We start from the raw sequence: 18,310 nt of genomic DNA, 5'->3' as shown, positions 1-18,310 counted from the left end.
AGTAAGTGCTTAATAAGCACTTATTGAATCAGATTGGATTTGCGCATAAAGAAGGCAATTTAAAGAACTGGTCCAAACAGGAAGGAACAATGCTCTTTTATTTTTAAACAATAAACAGTAACTCAAGCAAAAATAAACAAAAAAATTCAAATCAACAAAAATTCAAAGATGAAATGAAAATGTTGAAATAAGCTTGAAGCCACTCATAATTTCTCAAAATAATAAAAGAAAATATTTATGTTCACTTTAGCAAAATAATAACAAAAGCACATCTTGTAAAAGTAATCATTTACAGGAATAAAAAAATGGAAGTTAAAGCCTTATGGGGAATGACTCAAGGGAAATTCCCATTGTCACATGCTACAGCACAGGTATGTAGAACTTATATATGACAGTTCAAAACTTTTTTCCCAGTTCACCATTCCTCGGATCCAGCAGCATCAACAAACATGAGTCCGAAGGTTCTGGTTATCCTTTTAGCCATACTCCTCTCTTCTACTGCTGCTCACGGTATAGTAGAACTTTTTTTTACTGGTTAGGCCCAAGAATACTTCCTTCACCTTTAACTGTCCTCATTCTCTTATCAGTTGATTCAAATCTTAACCTTTTCTTCTTTCATTCTAAAGCACCAGCTCAAAATCTAGTACCTTTTTGTAATAAGTATTAGCAAACACTACACCTTTGGCACAAAATGATACAAGTATCCATGGCTTTAGAAAGCAGCTGTCCCTGACAAAACCTTTTTTGCACGTTATGAAATCAGGCAAGTGCTAACAGCAGCTGTTTTAATTCAGCAAGTTTAAATTTGGAGGCAATAACATTATCTGGTAGAAAACATTTTTGATCACAACAATAGGTGAGACTATATAGAAAACAAGTGGCAGAACTGTAATGTGAACCCAGGTTCTCTACCTGAAAAGCTGAGGAAGCTTTTCAATGCCTACCAAGATGCCTCTTCTAGATCGAGCAGTAAATTACAGAGCCAAAATCTTAACTAAGTTTAGGTTTTAAAAATTCTTTGTTCTTCGTGATTTCGCAATATCCATTTTTTATTGTTTTGTGATGTTTCTTCTTTCCACTCTTATTGACTGTCATTGTATGGATATGCTGTTTTACTGGTTCTGCTTGCTTCATATACATCAGCTCATGGAGATTACTCCAGGCTTCTCATTAATCATCGTATTGATTTCTTATATCACAGGCCAGATTCTTTTATATTCATATACCACGATTTGTTTGGTCATTCTTCAGTTTACGTCTTTGCTATCATAAAAAGTGCTGCTATAAGTGTTTTATATATATGGAGTCTTTCTTTTTATTAGTGATCTCCCTTTGGATAGATGCCTGGCAGTGTATTCTCTGCCTTAGGGTACACATCTATTAGGTGTATAATCCCAAAATGCTTTCCAGAATGGTTGGACTAATTCATAGATACACCAGTAATGCATTAGTTTTCCCACATTCCCTCCAATATAGATTATTCCTACCTTTTATCATCTTTGCCAGTTTGTTAGGTAAGTATGTTAATTCTTAAAAGGGAAATAATTAGATGTTTCCCACCATAATATAGGGCACCACATAAGTTTCCTCTACACCACTTCGCCAAATCTTTTTCCTTAAGGTTTTGCTTAAGTTTGAAATTAAAACTTACATTAATCTGACGTAAGCCCTTCTTTCAAAATAAACACTATTACTGTGTTGCATAGTCAATTGTTTTCTTTTCACCAATGAAAACAGTTTACATATGAACAAAATTAACATGATATAGAGTATTATAACTGCCAGTATTACTAATTAATACCTTCTATCTCTTCCAGGTTTCCTAATGTTCCGGGGGAGCCGGTGCCTTTGTAGAAGCTCTACAGTGCAGTCAGTAAATCCAGCAAACATTAAAAAGGTCTCTATATTTTTTCCAAGTGGGAGTTGTGACAAAAAAGAAATAATGTAAGTAACTGACTTGATGATGATGAAGACAATGGTACTTATTCAGTTTTATTTCAGAAATTTGATAAAGGCTCTTTTTGATTCTCTGTTAATAGTATCACCCTGAAAAGCGGTTTGGCCCAAACATGCTTGAATCCAGAATCCAAACAAGGAAAGCTTATCCTGAAGGTAGGCCACAAGGATATTGTTGCTAGTTTTCTTTTTCTCCTTTTCTGTCAAACATTTAAAGTCACATCAATACTTTGGAAAGAAGGATAACATTAACAGATAACTCTTTGTTTTACAGAAAATTATAAAAAAGAATTCTTAAAAAGGAAGATCATAAAGTACCATAAAGGACTCCAAAACTTTGATTAAGTCTTTTCATGACGACTAAACCACTCACCACCCACTCTAAGAATGATAGGGCACTGGAGGAAATGGCCTTGCTGGTTCTTCACAGGTCTAGACCAATGATCCTACAACCCACCCTCCGGTCTAGACAACCTCTTCCCCTGTTTTGGCCTCATCCATCCGTGAACTAGCTCAGCCAGGTGGTCTCGCCCAAGAACCTGCAAGGAGCTCTGCTGTCTACAGGTGGGGCACAGTGTTTGTGAAAAGCTACTTTCCTTTCTTAACTGACCGAGTCTCTTGTTTTGGTTATACAGCGTCTCATGTTACCATCAGGAGTTGTATCAGAGACATCAACTTATATTACTAACAATATTTACTATTAGTCAAAATACGATAGATCCAAATTCATAAATGCTATAGGAAATTATCCCAGTAATGAATGATTTTACACACAAAGCATGTTTTATCTTTTGGATAAAAAAACGCACCTTAATAGTTAGTGAGCGAAGAATTTGTATTGTTCATTGTGCTGTTATAACAAAGAATTAGCTTGTTAAGTGCCATTGTAAGAGGAAATTAAGAACTAGGGAAAAGGAGAAGAGCTGAGATGTGCCAACTTAAAGTGGCAGCTCTAATAGCGACTCAAGGGAATAGGTTCACTTATTTTTTTCACTGAAATGTACATTTTAGTTTTTTTCTACTTTTGGAAATGATAAATAGAACTACTGTAGACATGCTTAAAATGAGAATAATTTTGAATGCTAAAGAAATGTACTGGAAAATAAATCAGCTCTGAGCAATCATCTTTGCATTTTCATTTTTTTTACCTGAGAAAAATGTTTAAGTCTTTTAGCCTGATCATATCTCAGTTTCTTAGGCTAAAAATCAGAGATACCTAAACCTAAAACCTAAGAATGGAAATAACTGGCTTCATTCCCAAACGTTTAGGATTACTGCAACAATTTCACTTTGGAGCTTATGGCACATGTACTGACTGATGACAAAGAAATCCAGTGGGGATGAGTGACTGCAACATATTACCAGTGATGACTTGTGCACCCAGACTGGAGCGTAAGACATTATTGAGAACATGAATGACTAGGGAAGAAGGTGGGCTAGTCATATAGTGGGAATGAGAGATAACAAACGGACACCCTGAGTGCCACACTGGTACCTCGAATTTGTCCACCCCCACCACCGTCCCCCTCGAAAGCTAACCACATCTTCCAGTGGGCCTTCTGGAAAGCCTGCTCCAAACTTACTTCTATCTTCAACATTTTCCTTTCTCACCCCTTCCATCTTCCTGCACTCATTGATGCCTGGCTCTCTCCTCCACCACTCCTACACTCACTGGGTAGGTTGGAAAGTCAGAATTCCCCTGACTCCCAATGCCATTTACTGTCAGGTTCTCTCTCTACCAGCATCATTGAAAAACCTCTCTTCATTTGGAATTCAGACAATCCATAGTTCTCAGCCAATCACAATTCTGGCAGCTGCTGTCTACCTGTCTCCAAACATTCCTTCCCTTCTCAGTGAGTCCCACTGCCTGGCTCACAGCCTTATTCTCTTCCCTAACGCTCCCCTTATACTAGGGGATTTTAACATTTATATTTATACTTTCTCAAACACCTTAACCTCCTAGTTTCTCAACTTACTCATTTCCCATGACCTCTTCCTGCACACTGCCTCAGCTACACAGAGATGGTCACATCCTTGATATCACCGTTACTCACAAATGCACCACTTCTATGTTCATGAACTCTGAAATTCCTCTGATCACAATCTGTTATAATTCTACTTCTCCCTTTGCCGTGCAATCCCAAACCCTGTTCTTCACCCTCACCATGACCTCCCGTCTCTCTATCCCTCAGTTCTTTCCCATGACATCATTCTGCAGTGGCTACATTCTCTTCTCTTCCCCTTCTGGATCCCTTGATGAATCAGTTTAACCCTACACTGTCCTCTATTCTTGAGACTCTTATCCAATTATCCTACTAAAGATCTGGCCTTGCCAAGCCTCAGCACTGGACTACTGCCACCATCTGATGCCTTTGCTCTTATTCATGCATTGCTGAATGGAGGAGAAAATCACAAAACTGTGCCATCTGGGTCCACTACAAATTTATGTCAAATAATGTCAGCTGGGCCCTCACTATGGTGAGGAAACCATTTTACCCTTCCCTGACTAACCTCCCCATTCACCACAATGGCTCTTCCAAATTTTTCCATTCCACCTCAAATCTCCCATAGCTCTCCTACCCCCAACCCTTCTCAGCTGAGAATTCTGCTTCATATTTCCCTGAGAGCATCCTCTTCTCCCCCCTCCTCATTTCATCTCACTAAGATACCTTTTGCCTCTCTCTCCTCCTTTGCTTCTTTGCCTCCTTTACCCCTCTACCTGCAAGAGTGACCCCATTCTCTCATCTTCTCCAGCAGACTGCTCCCTCTAACATGCCCAATCTCACTTAACATTTCTTCCTGTCTTCCTGCTGCTTCCCTACTAGCTACGAATGGATCCGTGTCTCCCCCATGCTCAGAATCCCTCACTTAATCCACCCATCCCTGACAGCTACTATCCCATATCTCTCTTCCCTTTTCTAGCTAAACCTCCTGAGAAGGCCATCTTCATGCCTCCACTCCTTAACTCTCTGCAGTCTGGCTTCTGGCCTCCTCAATGAAATGGAATTGCTCTCTCTAAAGTGAAGAAGGCCCTCTGAATCACCAGATCTAAATGGCTTTTCTCAGACTTCCTCCTTCCTCTGCACCCTGTGACGCTAACTGTCCTCTTCTCAATTCTCTTCTCTCGAGGTTTTCAGGACACTGCTCTCTCCTGCTCCTTCTCAGTCTCCAGTCATTGGCTGGCACAATGATTAAAGTGCTGAGCTTGAAGTCAGGAAGATCTGAGTTCAAATCCAACTTCAGACACTTGCTAGCTGTGTGACAGTTAACAAGTCATTTATCTTCTGCCTCAGTTTCCTTAACAATAAAATGGGAATAATAATAGCACCTACTTCACAGGACTGCTGAGAGGGTCAAATGAATATTGTAAAGCACTTGGTACAATGTCTGACACACAGCAGGCACTGAATAAATATTGTTCCCTTCCTCCCCCTCCTCATCCAGGTCAGTTCCATTAACTACAAATGTGCCCCAAGGCTCTGTCCTGCAACCTCTTCTCCCTCTATATTATTTCACTCAGTGATCTCATCAGTTCCCATGGATTCAACTAATATCTCTATACAAATTTCCATCAGATTGATTTGGCCAGCCCTAACCTTTCTAGTGACTTCCAGTCTCACATCTCTGCCCATGGGCAGCACCCATCACCAGAGCTCGAAATCTGGGTGGCTCAACTCTTCACTCTTACTCCCTGTATTCAATCGGTTGTTCAATCTTGTTTCTACCTTTACAACACCTCTTGTCTATGCTCTCCTCTGACAATGCTACAGCCCTAGTGAAGGCTCCTCATGCCTGGCCTACTGCAATAGCCAGCTGCTTGGTCTTTCTGTCCCAATTCTTATCCCCACTAGTCCATCCCTTCGCTCAATTGCCAAACTGATCCTCCTAAAATGCAAGTCTGACCATGTTACCACCCTGTTAAATAAACTCCCTCCAGGGGCTCCTGTTGCCTTCAGTATCAAGCATATAATCCTGTCTGGCTTTTGAAGCCCTCCATAACTTTCCCACCTTCCCCATCCTCCTAACCCTCAAACTCTGCAGTCCAATGACGCTGGCCTCCTTGCTGTTACTCACACTAGACAATCAATCTCCCTAAGACAGGCACTTTCACTTGCTGTCCCCTATAGCCCGGCCTCTCTCTCCTCCTCTCTGCTTCCTAGATTCCACGGCTTCCTTCAAGCCTAAGCTAAAGTTCCACCTTCTGCAAGAAGCCTTTCTGCATCCCCCTTAATGCTAGTTCCTTCCTTCTGTTAATTACCTCCAGCTTATCCTATCTATACCTTGTCTGTGCACAGTTGTTTGCCTGTTGTTTCTTCTATTGGACTGTCGATGAGTCAAGTCAATAAACATTTATTAAGCACTTACTACATACCAGGCACTATAATAAATTCTGGGAATACAAATACAAATAAAAAGAAAGTCTCTTCCTTCAAGGAGATTATATTGTAATGGGGATAGGTAGGGAGGAGGAAGGTACCCAGTGAGGGGGATTTTGGAGGAGTCCAGATTTGCAGCCTGGTAAGAAATGAAGAGATGGCTGGCTGGGCACTCTCCTTAAAGGGAGGTTCTGGGAAGAGACATCTAATCAGAGGGAGAGATTACAGGGGGACTGAGGTAACTTTGAAAGTATGAATTACAGATCTTCCATTTCCAGGGGCATGATGAAGAGTTTTCGATCTTTTGCCTTTCTTTGTATTTTTAGCACTCAGAACAATACCTGGCAAAAAGTAGGCACTTAGTAAATGCTAGTTGATTCACTGGCCCACCAGCTTATCAGGCAGATTCTCTGTGGAAGATGTATAGGAAGAAAGGCACAAAAATTTCACGAGATGAGGACTGAATAGGTTGCAATCTGAAATTTTGGAAGGAGTACTGACTTTTATGAGAGATTATAGATTCACTTAAATATTTCAAATAAACAGGTAAACATCTGAATAGTTAAGATATTGACTTTAGTATTAACAGGATTACACCAAAGAATTCAAATCAAGACATTATGTTTGATGCTGGGTACAGAAGCAGATTTGGGCAGCTAGGTGGGGTAGTGGTTAGAGCAACAAGCCTAGAGTCAAGAAGACCTGAGTTCAATACCGACCTCAGACACTAGCTGTGTGACCCTAGGCAAGTCATTTAATCCTATTTGCCTCAGTTTCCTCATCTGTAAAATGAGCTGGAGAAGGAAATGGTAAACCACTCCAGTATCTTTGCCAAGAAAATCCCAAATGGAGTCACAGAATAGGACATCACTGAACAACAACAACAGGAGATAGGACACAGATCATGCTCTCAAGGAATTTACATTTAATGACAGGAAGGACAAGAACACTAAAAAAAATAATGTAAAAGATGTCCAGGAAGAGTGCTATGAAGGACAAGCAAAGTCTCTGAAAAAAAGACACAAGAGACCCATTTGTCCAGAAAAGATTAAGGAAGGCTGTGTGGAAGTACTAACACCTACATTAGGCTTTCAAAGTACTTCTTTCAACTTCAGGAAAGAAATGCTCTGTTTTGTGCAACTCTCCCTTGGGGCCAATTATAGCCCTGAAATTCTGTGATGCTAGAGGCAGAAAGGCTTGTTAGAAGGTGACCACAAAATAATCTAGTTGTCAAGAGATGATGGCCTAAAATATGGTGGTTGCAAGAGTGAAAAGGATGAATAGGAGACATAAGGACAATCAACTGCACTGGCAACTGAGATAAGTGCAGGAAAGATTCAAAAAGTGACTCCCCAGTTTTAGTCTGTGACTGAAAGTGACAGTATCATCAAGAGGATGGGAAGTGAGAGGGAAGGGCAAGTTCTAGAGATAGAGACATAAAGCAGGGAAGAAGAAATACCGGACTGAACTCTGAGGAGCAGCTGGAGATAGCAATTTAGTAGTCAGAGCCACAGAGATAACAACAAGTGACGTCACGTGGGAATGGATAACACAACGCAGAAAGAGGAGACAATGACCAAAGACAAAACCTTAGGAGACTTATCAGTTGAAGGGATAGAAGGATGAAGAGATAACGATAGATAATTTGAGTACTGGAAAGGGACAAGGCCATCTGCGTGGTCTTTCCTGGACAATTACATGCTTTCTTTTTTGAACAGTTATTAATAGCTTTAGAGTATCACAACTGAAGCAAATAGAGAGAAAAGGGTGAGTATAATACAGCGTGCAAAGAGTGCTGGCTCTGGAGAGGGTTCAAATCCTCCCTGACACTTATTCCCTGTGTGACCCTGGGCAAGTAACTTAAACTCTGTCACAAGGTTTCTTCATTTGCAAAGTAGTAAATGAGTTGGATCACAGGAATTCTGAGGTCCCTTTCACCTCTAGATACATGACCCTGTAACTAGATGTGGGCCTGGTAAGAGTGCTAGACTTGAAACAGAGGAGACCTAAGTTCAAATCCGCGTACTTGGGGTGGATGGAATGACGATGACGTCCAATGGAAAGAAGGCTGAACTCTTACACTACTAGTGAGCAGTGAGGTATGTGAGACTCGCCTCTCCTCTCCAATGTTGAGGACACCATCACCCTTGGAGTCACTGAAGCTCACAACTTTGACACCATCCTTGACTCCTTCCTCTCTCCCCGTCCCACACGGCCAATCTGTTGCCGAAGCTCGTTTTGATCTCCGTATGTCTCACATCTGTCCCCTTCTCCCTACTCACACAGCTACATTCCAGCTCAGGCCCTCATCACCTCTCACCTGAACTTCCTCAACAACCTCCTGATTGTTCACCTTGCCTCAAAAAAAGGGGAGGATTCCTTTTCCAATATATCCTCCATAAACCTTCCAAAGTGTAGGTCTGACTCCCCTATTCAATCAACCCCCTTGGCTTTCAACTGACTCAAAGACCAAATACTATTTCATTTTTATCTCACTTATTTATTCTAATTCTTTTAAAAATGTTACTTTTGTAGGTTTAATGACATAATTATTTGCACAATAGTATTTGTATATAATTTATAAACATAAGTGTAAATATAAATAAGTACATATGTACACATGTTGGAGGAGTGCTTAAAACTTTTTACTGATAGGGAAGCCTAATCAAAAAAAGTCTGGAGACCACTGCTCTATGGTGTACAGAGAGCTAGTAAGGTACAGAATCACAGGAGACTGGTTAGAGAACAAGTCCTTTCCAGTAATTTTATAGGTGAGAAAACTAAAAATTTATATGAAATGACTTGCCCAAGGTCACACAAGTACAGACAAAATTTGAAAGCAAGACATCGAAGGCCAAACCCTGGGCTCTTTGAACAGCACAGATGCCATTTTCCTCCTTGGTCATCTCATTAGTTCCCATGGCTTCAACCATCAATTCTATGGAGATGAGTAGAAATTTTCTTTCTCTCTCCTTAAACTCTCCTCAAAGATATAGATCTATACTCCTAACAGCGTGTTTAACACCTTCACCCCAATGTTCTGCCCACCTCAAACCAGTATTTAGGTTCTTTTCCCAAAGTATCTTGGAAATAATTAATTCATTTTTGGACCTGTAGGGTCCAGATGCTGGTAAAATAATCAAGTGAATAACAGGCAGCTGGAAATGCCAGATGGGGTCTCAACAAAGCATGAAAGAATGATCGGAAGCAAGAATATAGATTTGCAAGTAAAAGGAATAAAAGTGATAATTAACATTTGATTTTTGAAGAAAGATAGAGTTAAAACTTTCTTTTTTCTTCAAAACTATGGAGTGTGAATTTTATAGATATGGATGCTCTTTCAGGTTCTAGACACCCTTATATCATTTTAGTGAATATTACTATTATCATTATTCTTTTAAGCTCTTATAACAATAAAGTAATGCTTTCCTTTTCTTATTTTCTATCCTTTAAAAAAAGGAGAGAATTAAGTACACAAGTCTAGCAATTTAGGTCTTAAGAGCCTCCCTAGGAAAGTAAAAGCTGTATTTTGCATATCTATTCTTGACTATTAAATGTAACACACTTGTATAGTGAGACTGAGTTAATACACCAGTTTAGAATGTTACCATTAATTTCTTACAAGGTTTTGGCAGCTAATCAATGCAAACTATTATGTTAGGATTAATGTTTTCTTTAGAATATAAGCTGTTCATTCACATAATTTCAATTTTGGAATGGCGATGTTAACTAACCTGCTTTTCTAAACCTGTCTGACACAAAACTGCAACCTTGATTTACTGGACAGAGATGGAACTTGGGCAATGAGCAAAGATCAAGTTTATTTAGTTTCACTTTCATATGAAGTACAAAGCAGAATAGTTACTTCCTAGAAATCCTGAGGTTGTGAAATACAGATAAGATTATATAACTTTGCTTATAAACTGCCATAATATTTGGAAAATCCATGAGATGGAGAGGATACTTTGATTTCTAATAAATCATGCCTGTTTCCCCAGCACCCTTTCACATTTTCATAAAATATAGATTTGTCCCAAAACAAACTGTGAATTAAAAACTGGACACCCAGCTCGTATCCCAGTAAGTGTCTATTATGCCAAAACAAATGGAATCTTTGTCGCCCCCCAAAAGACAAATGACAGATCAGTCCAAAACAGAATCAAACCTCCCTGCCCAAAAAGGTTCTTGGCAAATAATCAGCCAGCTTCTGCTTGATCATCTTCAACAAGAGACAGTTGTCCAGGCCACAAAACAGCCTGTCCCACTGCCGAATGACTCTAACTGTTACAAAAGCTTTTCTCCTTATAACAGTAGAAGTTTGCCTCCCTCTAAATTTTCACCCACTGGTGAAAAAAAAGTTCAGTTCAACAGCTTCCATTCTGCAAGCATGTATTAAGTACTTGACACAGGGCACTGTGTCAGGCAGGCATCGGTGACACAAGAAGAAAAAGGGCTTAGTTTGGACGCTCAAGTAGTTTTTTTAATCTAGTTTTGGGGAGGGAAAGGGAATATATAATACATAAAAAAATGGTATTATGAAAGGTAGAATTAATCCAGGCAAAGGAAAGATCAAAACAAAATGTTCTAGGAAAATCTGAGGCATATAGCAATCTTTGATTATATCTCAATAATTGTCATATTTATTAGTGCCTGCAAAATTATGATTGCCAAAATGTATTCCATAATTTTTGATTCATAAGGTATGTTTGCTCTTTTGGATTTATGTAACTGCAATTGCCATGCCTGCTCCTATCAGGTGATGGCGCTTGCTTGAAAATATCTACACATTGCCATTGTGTTGGAACAGAGGACCTGTGCTCACATGGACCAGGTTCAGTCCTGGGGAAGGCAGACCCAAAAGAGAAGGGATCTTGTTTTTCTTGCCTTCTCTGGCTCATTGCTTCTACCCTGGAACTCGGAGGAAATGCTCTTCATTATGTGCCACGTACAGGTTCTCTCCCCAAAAAGGATCAATAGGGCCAATTTCAGAAAGGCACTGATTGTACTAAGTCCTCAGTATCAGGCATAGGACAGCTGCATCACAGAATCACAGAAGTTGAGTGTTAGGAGGGAATTCAGTGGGCCATTGACTCCAACATGAAGGCATGCCCTACCGTAATATGCCTGGCACAGAGGTATTTATCCTCATTCTGAAGACCTCCAAGAAGACCCTTCACCACCTGAGGCAACCCACTGCAGTTCTGGAGGGCTCTAAAAGAATCTCTCCACCAAGGGTTTTCCTGACACTGCGTTCGAGTTTTCTCTCTGCAGTTGCTACCCTCTGACCCTGGTTCTGTCTCCTCAAACCAGACAGGACCAGCCTGACGTCCCTTCCACGTGACACATCCTCAACTTCTTGGAGACAGCTCTCATGTTCCCCTGAGCGTCTTCTTCTCCAGGCTCCCTCACCACAAAAGAAATACATGAAGACTCACAAGTGTACATTAACAAATACTTAGAACACGACACAGTGACCCATCAGCTGTATCACATTCTCCCAGGAGATCTGCGGGACACCTGAGCAAAAAACTCAGCATGCAGATGCTCCTGCCAGACAAGCACGACCTGGGCTTCCTTAGTACTTTGAGCTGTACAGCATCCTCCTCGCACTGGTCATCCTCTACACCAGTCAGAGAATGAGTGACGGAAGCACCCAGCACCAGGTGACCAGCTCCAATTCAGGAAATCCAGACCTTTCAAACTCACAAGACAGTTGACAAGGCTGCAAACATCAATCTCCCAGGATCACTGTTTTGTTCTGTGTTCAGGGAAAGAAATACAAGGCAGAAGAAGCAACCAGGGACTTGAAGCTAAGCATACAGCGAAGGCTAGTAAAACTTAAAATTGTAGGGGGCAGCCAGGTGGCACAGCAGATAGAGCTCTAGCCTTAGCGTCTGGAGGACTTGAGTTCAAACCCGGCCTCAGACACTTGATGCTTACTAGCTGTGTGACCCTGAGCAAGTCACTTAACCCTGACTGCCAAAGGGGGAAAAAAATTATATATATGTATACAAACATAAAACTGCAGTAAGACTTTTGGGACGCCTTACGTATACTTATGCATTCCCATCTGCTTGCTGAAGCTGTCAGGGATACTGAGCAGACAGCAAGGAGAGGAGAAGAAGAAGGAATCTCCTTTCCCTCTTGCTGAAAGTCCAAGGGAGAACTGACCTGGTTGTGTCCCCCAAAAGCGCCAGCCCATCAGAAGGAAGAAATAGTGCTTTTCCATACTTTTTAACACCCTACTAAAGGGACAGCTATTTCTGGATTGGCCAGTAGTAAATGAGAATACTAGCAGCACCTACCTCAGTGCTGTTGTGAGGATCAAAGGAGATTATATTTGTAAAGTGCCTAACACAAAATAGGCACTATGTAAATACTTACTGGCTCCCCTATTTCAAAGAGAAAAATCTGATTAAAAGGAGATCTTTGTGAATTTTGTATTTTTGATGTTTTTAAATGTTAAAATTTTAAATAATTTAAATTAAAAAATAATTTAATTTTTAAAATTTAAAATTTAATTTTAAAAATAGAATTTAAAATAATTTAAATTATTTTGTATTTTAAAAAAAATTTTAGTTAGTAATTTAAGAAAAAGTAACCCAAGTTTATTTCTATAGTTTGATGAATAAAAATGTCCTCTGCGAGTAAGTTTTCCAAATTCACTTTAAGAAATGAAATTCCCTGGCTATACATCCTTATGAAATGTCCTGCATACACCCATGAATCTACATATAATCAAGTGAAAATGTATTAAAAAGCACCCCTGACAATCCATCCTGGATGGATCATAATAGCACCTGATCAGTCTCCGCTCCTCACAGCCTAGCTTAAACCATCTGGAGTGATGACTCCCTTGACCAGATGACAAGACTAAACACAAGAGTGTCCAATTTAGATTTTACAACTTCCAGAAAAGAAAGAAATGTGAACATCTGGAATCACATCTGGAATCCCCAAGGAACCAGTTCAGCATAGTGAAGGACACCAGACGAAGCACCAGGAAGCTCCTCTAGCCTGTCCAGACCAGTACCAGGAGGCCAGGCCCGGAACCCACAGAACTCTTCGTTCCAGGACCAGCATGAAGGATGAGGACAGGAGTTAGCTCGTGTACACCCTCCAGGAGCCACAAAGGGATGGGCACGTGTTTCCCAGAGAAAGCTGACCAACTTGTCTTCCTTCTCCTGACCCGATTGGCCAGCTTCCAGTCTTAGGTAAGGCGCCACTGAACTGTGGCCCCTTGCCTCCAGGTCCATGAGACATTTCCTCACCTCCTAAATGCTTTTGCAGGACTCCCTCCTCTACGGTCCTAAGGATGTGGCTCGGTGTTTTAATGGTAATAGGTAGTTAACTGGGATTTATTAAATGCATGAATGGCCTCTTTTCATCTTTGATCACTTAAGCATTTCTGTGGCATTTTCCCCATCATGTGTGTTTTATAAACAACCTAAACATTTGACTTCACTGCTTACTTGGCCCAAATTCCTGAGCTGGCTACTGAAATAAGCTCATCTGTTACAGCTAGTGAAAGGAAAGAGAAACCTAACATTTTTTTCATTGAGAAAAAGTGGGGAATTCCTTTTCAAGAAAGCAGGACTAAATAAAAATACTTTCAGTTCTACAATCTGGGACTTCCCCAGGAACAAATCAGTGTGCTGTTTGTTAACTCTTAACCGGATCAAATAGAGGTAAGGGGGGGAAAAGCCTATAAATACTGATTCCTATGCACATGGCCTCTCAGAAATTCTTCAGCTCTCAGAGCACACTGAGATTAGAGAGGAACATCCAATCTCATCACCATGAACCAAAGAGCTACCCTTCGCACATCTCTCCTCCTTTGTTGGCTCCTCATTATTCTGCCCAGGGTTCAAGGTAAGCAGGTGCAGTGACATATTTTATTTTGAAGCCTATGACAGAATTGAATACATACATGTTAGTAGAGGATTGAAATGCCTTAAAATTTTACTGACTGCCTATGGGTGAAAAGGCACCCAGAATAATGTACAAAGCCTCTATGATTTAAATCAATTGTCAAAGTCTAAGAGAAAAGTCTCCCAGAGCAAACTTAATACTTGGGATTGGTCCAATTAGCTAAGTGCTATTTTGTTATCAATGTTTTTTCTAATCAAACCATCCCGAAATTCACTCATTATGAGAACCTGTGATATTTCAAAGATACTCAAAACTCAGCTTTTTTGTAACCTGGAGCTTCTGTCTAGACAAACTCAATGTGCATCAGTCTGCACAAAGTAAGTCCATTCTATGACTCATGTCTAAGTGGTAATGAAAGCCTCTTTTGAATATTCACTGCTGTACTGGAACACTATGCTAACCTGTTCTATTCTGCCAATTTCTTTCCCTAAGGATCCCCACTTTCAAGAAATATACGATGTCGATGCATCAAGTCTCACGACGTCGTCCCCAATGTGAAATTTTTGCAAAAACTTGAAGTAATTCCTGAAAGTTCTTCATGTCCACGCACTGAGATCATGTAAGTAAAAACCCACCTATTGGCTATGTGTGTGTAGACAGCATTTTCCCAGGCCCATCATAGTTTTAATCAAACATCAAAACTTTTTGGGAGGAAGTATGGTACAAGGAGAAAAACACAGGTCTTAAATTCAGAAGACCTGGTTTCAAATCCTAGCTTGTACATTCACTACTTGTGGGATAATAGGCATATCACTTAAATTTTTTGGCCCTTAAGATAATTAAACTTGCTACCTACCTCAAAGGGTTGTTGTATAGAAAATGCTTTACAAATCTAAGAATGCTATAAAAATGTGAGTTCTAATACTGAAATGATCACAGAAAAGATCAGTAACAGCCTAGTTTGATAATTCTGAGCCTTGTACAAAATTTTGAGTTGTACAAACTGGACCTAAACTTTTGACTTAATGTTTCTAAAGTTAGATTGTCCTAGTATAGCACAAGGAAATTAATAAGAAATTATTATAAAAGTTTCATATTGTAAATCTTCTCCCAATGTTTATATCACAAATTCTTTTTTAATCACAAATTCTCTTTCCTATCTGAAATATATTCACTGTTTTTTACCAGGAAAATGAAACTTAGAAAATAAAAAGTGTCTGACCTGGTCAGAGAGAGCTCAGTAATCTTCTATAAAAGTTAATGAAATGAAAGTAGAACTGTTTTTAAGCAATGAAGATTATTTCCCAGCTTCTAAATTCATCTCTTCCTTAAAATGATCATGAGAAAAAATTAATTAACATGTATTTATTAAACACTTACTATGTGTCATGACTGTACTAAGTACTGGGGTAACAGATTACTAGATAAAACAATCCCTATTCATATGGATCTTTTATCAGGAAAGACAACATATGTATACATAACTATATACAGAATAAATACTTTAATAGCTATGTAAAAAAATTGTAATCAGTCAGAAGAAAAGGGAACTATTTTAATTATGATTTCTATGAAGAATGGAGCCAATTGTAGCATCTCCATTTTATCAATGAGGAAACCTCAGTTTAGGCTGGGTCTGTGTTTAAGATCACACAACAAGAAAGGAAGAAGATTAAGCCTTAGGATTTAAGAGTTGAGTATTTCCAAGACAGAGCCTGTAGCTCCATTATAATTGTGTAGAAATAAACCTCATTGTCACTGAATATGATTTATGTAGTTAAATTCTTCCGTTTCATTGCAGTGCTACAATGAAGAGAACTCAGGAGCAAAGATGTCTGAACCCTAACTCCAAGCAAATACAGGATTTACTTAAATTAATTAACAAGAAAAGGTAAGCTTGCTACAGTTTGTAGGTGAGGCTTCTGTCCAAGAAACAATACACTCAAAAAGAGAGAAATATATGCAGGTTTTACTGTGGGACGTGGAGCTTCTCTGTCTAGCCCTGTAATTAACCACATGGGTTACTCCTTGCAAAAGGGATCCCTTAGTGGATGAGGTGACACCAATGGGTGATGTCTTGGTTAATTCCGATTTCCAGGAATCCAATCATGGTAATAAAATCAGACTCTCATAACCTGGATGGACCGTCAACCACAGCTCAATAATGGACGTTTCCATCAGGTTTCATGATCAGGTGCTGAATTTACCCACATCCTGGAAGGGCCCAATGAATGAGTAGATTTAGTAAGGCTTCCACCTTGCTTCCTGAACTTTCCTTCCACCCTGGGGTTCAATCCCAAAAAGATCTAGGCAGAGGCCAAATCAGTCACAAAACAAAGCATATAAAATTTACACTCCTTCTTTATAGGCCCAAAGAAACTTCTAATCAGAAGTAGAGATCACCTAACAGCTCATGAGAGGACGGACCAGGATGTGACCAAATACGTCTCTTCTCCTCCATGACTGTGAAGAAACCAGAGCTGCTGTATAAATGAATATTTACCATTTACATAGTGTTTTAAAGTTTACAAAATGCTTCACATGCCATTTCATTTGACCCTCACAATAACTCTGTGAGGTAGGTGCTATTATTGTTTTTATTATACAAATGGAGACGTTGAGGCTGCAAGAGATGAAGCGACTTGCCCAGGATCACACAGCTAGTAAGCACTTGAGGTAGGATTGGAACCCAGGTCTTCCTGTCTCCAAGCCCAGCACCTGAAGTGACTAGCCACAGTCACTGGGACTAAATGGCTGTTTAAAAAATAAACTGGTTGTCCAGTAAGAAGATGAGTGGTTCATAATGTAGTAGAAAGTGTGCTAGACTTCAAAGAAAACCCCGCCTCTGCCCTTCATGGCCTGCGTAACCTTGAGAAGCGACTCTGGAACTCTCTGGCACTCCATTTCCCCATTTGTAAAATGAGGTCCTCTGAAGCCTCTCTGGTCTGAGGACCCGGAGGCATTCAGGCGGCAATGCTTTTCCGGCACCACTCCCGAAGTCCTGAGATCACCCCCAGACCCTGCCCGGGACTGCCTACCTAGACCCCAATCTGCCTTGGTGGTTAAGCTATTCGGCAGGGCTTCACGAGGGGATGAGCAGGACGTGACGCTTTTGTGGACTTACTTAAACATCAAATAAATGGGCATTGCCATATATGTGATACAACAGAAAGAAAGGATTATACATTACTCTGTGAATATCTACCATCTACTGTTTGCTTTTTAAAAATATATAATAAATTCAACATGTACAGTAAGTTTCAAAGTAATTCTGTTTGCTTGTGATTCTTTCTGGCTTTCCTTTTATTCTCTTTCCAAGGCTCCAAATTCTTCTTTCCTAGTAATGATCATGAGGGGGGAAAGTGCATTTTTTTAATACACAGGCTTCAATGGCACTGTACTCTACTTTTTTTTTCTTTTTTGGCTACCATATTCTCAGCTTCCCTTTTCCTCCCCTTGAGAAAAAAAGAAAACTCTTGTGACAAATATTCATATTTAGAGTTCCCAGGTCAAGGAGAAAATATTACAAGCTGCCAAAAAGAAACAATTCAAGTATTGTGGAAACACAATTAGCATAACACAAGATTTAGAAGCTTCTATATTAAAGGATCAGGTTTGGAATACGATATTCCGGAGGTCAAAGGAGCTAGGATTACAACCAAGAATCACCTACCCAGCAAAACTGAGTATATTCCATTAGGGGGAAAGATTGACATTCAATGATACAGGAATTTCACACATTCTTGAGAAAAGACCAGAGCTAAATAGAAAATCTGACTTTCAAATACAAGACTCAAGAGAAACATGAAAAGGTAAACAGGAAAGAGAACTCATAAAGGACTTATTAAAGTTAAACTGTTTACCTTCCTACAGGAAAGATATTTGTGACTCATAAGACCTTTCTCATTATTAGGGTAGTTCAAAGAAGTATATCCAGGGCACATGTGAGAGTTGCATATGGAGGGATGTAACTGGGGAAAAAATAAAATACCAAGTAAAAAGATTTTAAAAACCAAATATTCATATTTAAACAAAACAAATTCCCACAATGGCTGTGTCCAAAAATGCTTATCTTATTGTACAGCCTGATCCACCAGCTCTCTGTC

The 18,310-nt window shown here is 39.8% G+C and overlaps 1 protein-coding gene across 1 annotated transcript; it reads left to right on the top strand.

Moving 5' to 3' along the window:
* Window positions 1-433: 433 nt before the first annotated feature.
* Window positions 434-3,080, top strand: CXCL11 (C-X-C motif chemokine ligand 11). The gene is made up of 4 exons (XM_027854627.1): window positions 434-510; window positions 1,818-1,944; window positions 2,040-2,112; window positions 2,231-3,080. Exons 1-4 carry the CDS (start codon window positions 450-452, stop codon window positions 2,252-2,254), a joined length of 285 nt encoding a protein of 94 aa, XP_027710428.1. The 5' UTR covers window positions 434-449; the 3' UTR covers window positions 2,255-3,080.
* Window positions 3,081-18,310: the final 15,230 nt, after the last annotated feature.

The sequence above is a fragment of the Vombatus ursinus genome, unplaced genomic scaffold (genome assembly GCF_900497805.2).
Source record: "Vombatus ursinus unplaced genomic scaffold, bare-nosed wombat genome assembly UNPS02010461.1, whole genome shotgun sequence".
NCBI classification, from domain to species: Eukaryota; Metazoa; Chordata; class Mammalia; order Diprotodontia; family Vombatidae; genus Vombatus; species Vombatus ursinus.
This window is presented reverse-complemented; position numbering and strand designations above follow the sequence as displayed.

What these genes read in the sequence shown, in the direction of transcription:
- CXCL11 (XM_027854627.1), top strand. Translation starts at nt 450, where the DNA reads ATGAGTCCGAAGGTTCTGGTTATCCTTTTAGCCATACTCCTCTCTTCT. An exon ending in CTCTTCTACTGCTGCTCACG is followed by an intron (nt 511 to 1,817) that starts GTATAGTAGAAC and finishes TATCTCTTCCAG; the next exon opens with GTTTCCTAATGTTCCGGGGG. An exon ending in AAGGAAAGCTTATCCTGAAG is followed by an intron (nt 2,113 to 2,230) that starts GTAGGCCACAAG and finishes TTTGTTTTACAG; the next exon opens with AAAATTATAAAAAAGAATTC.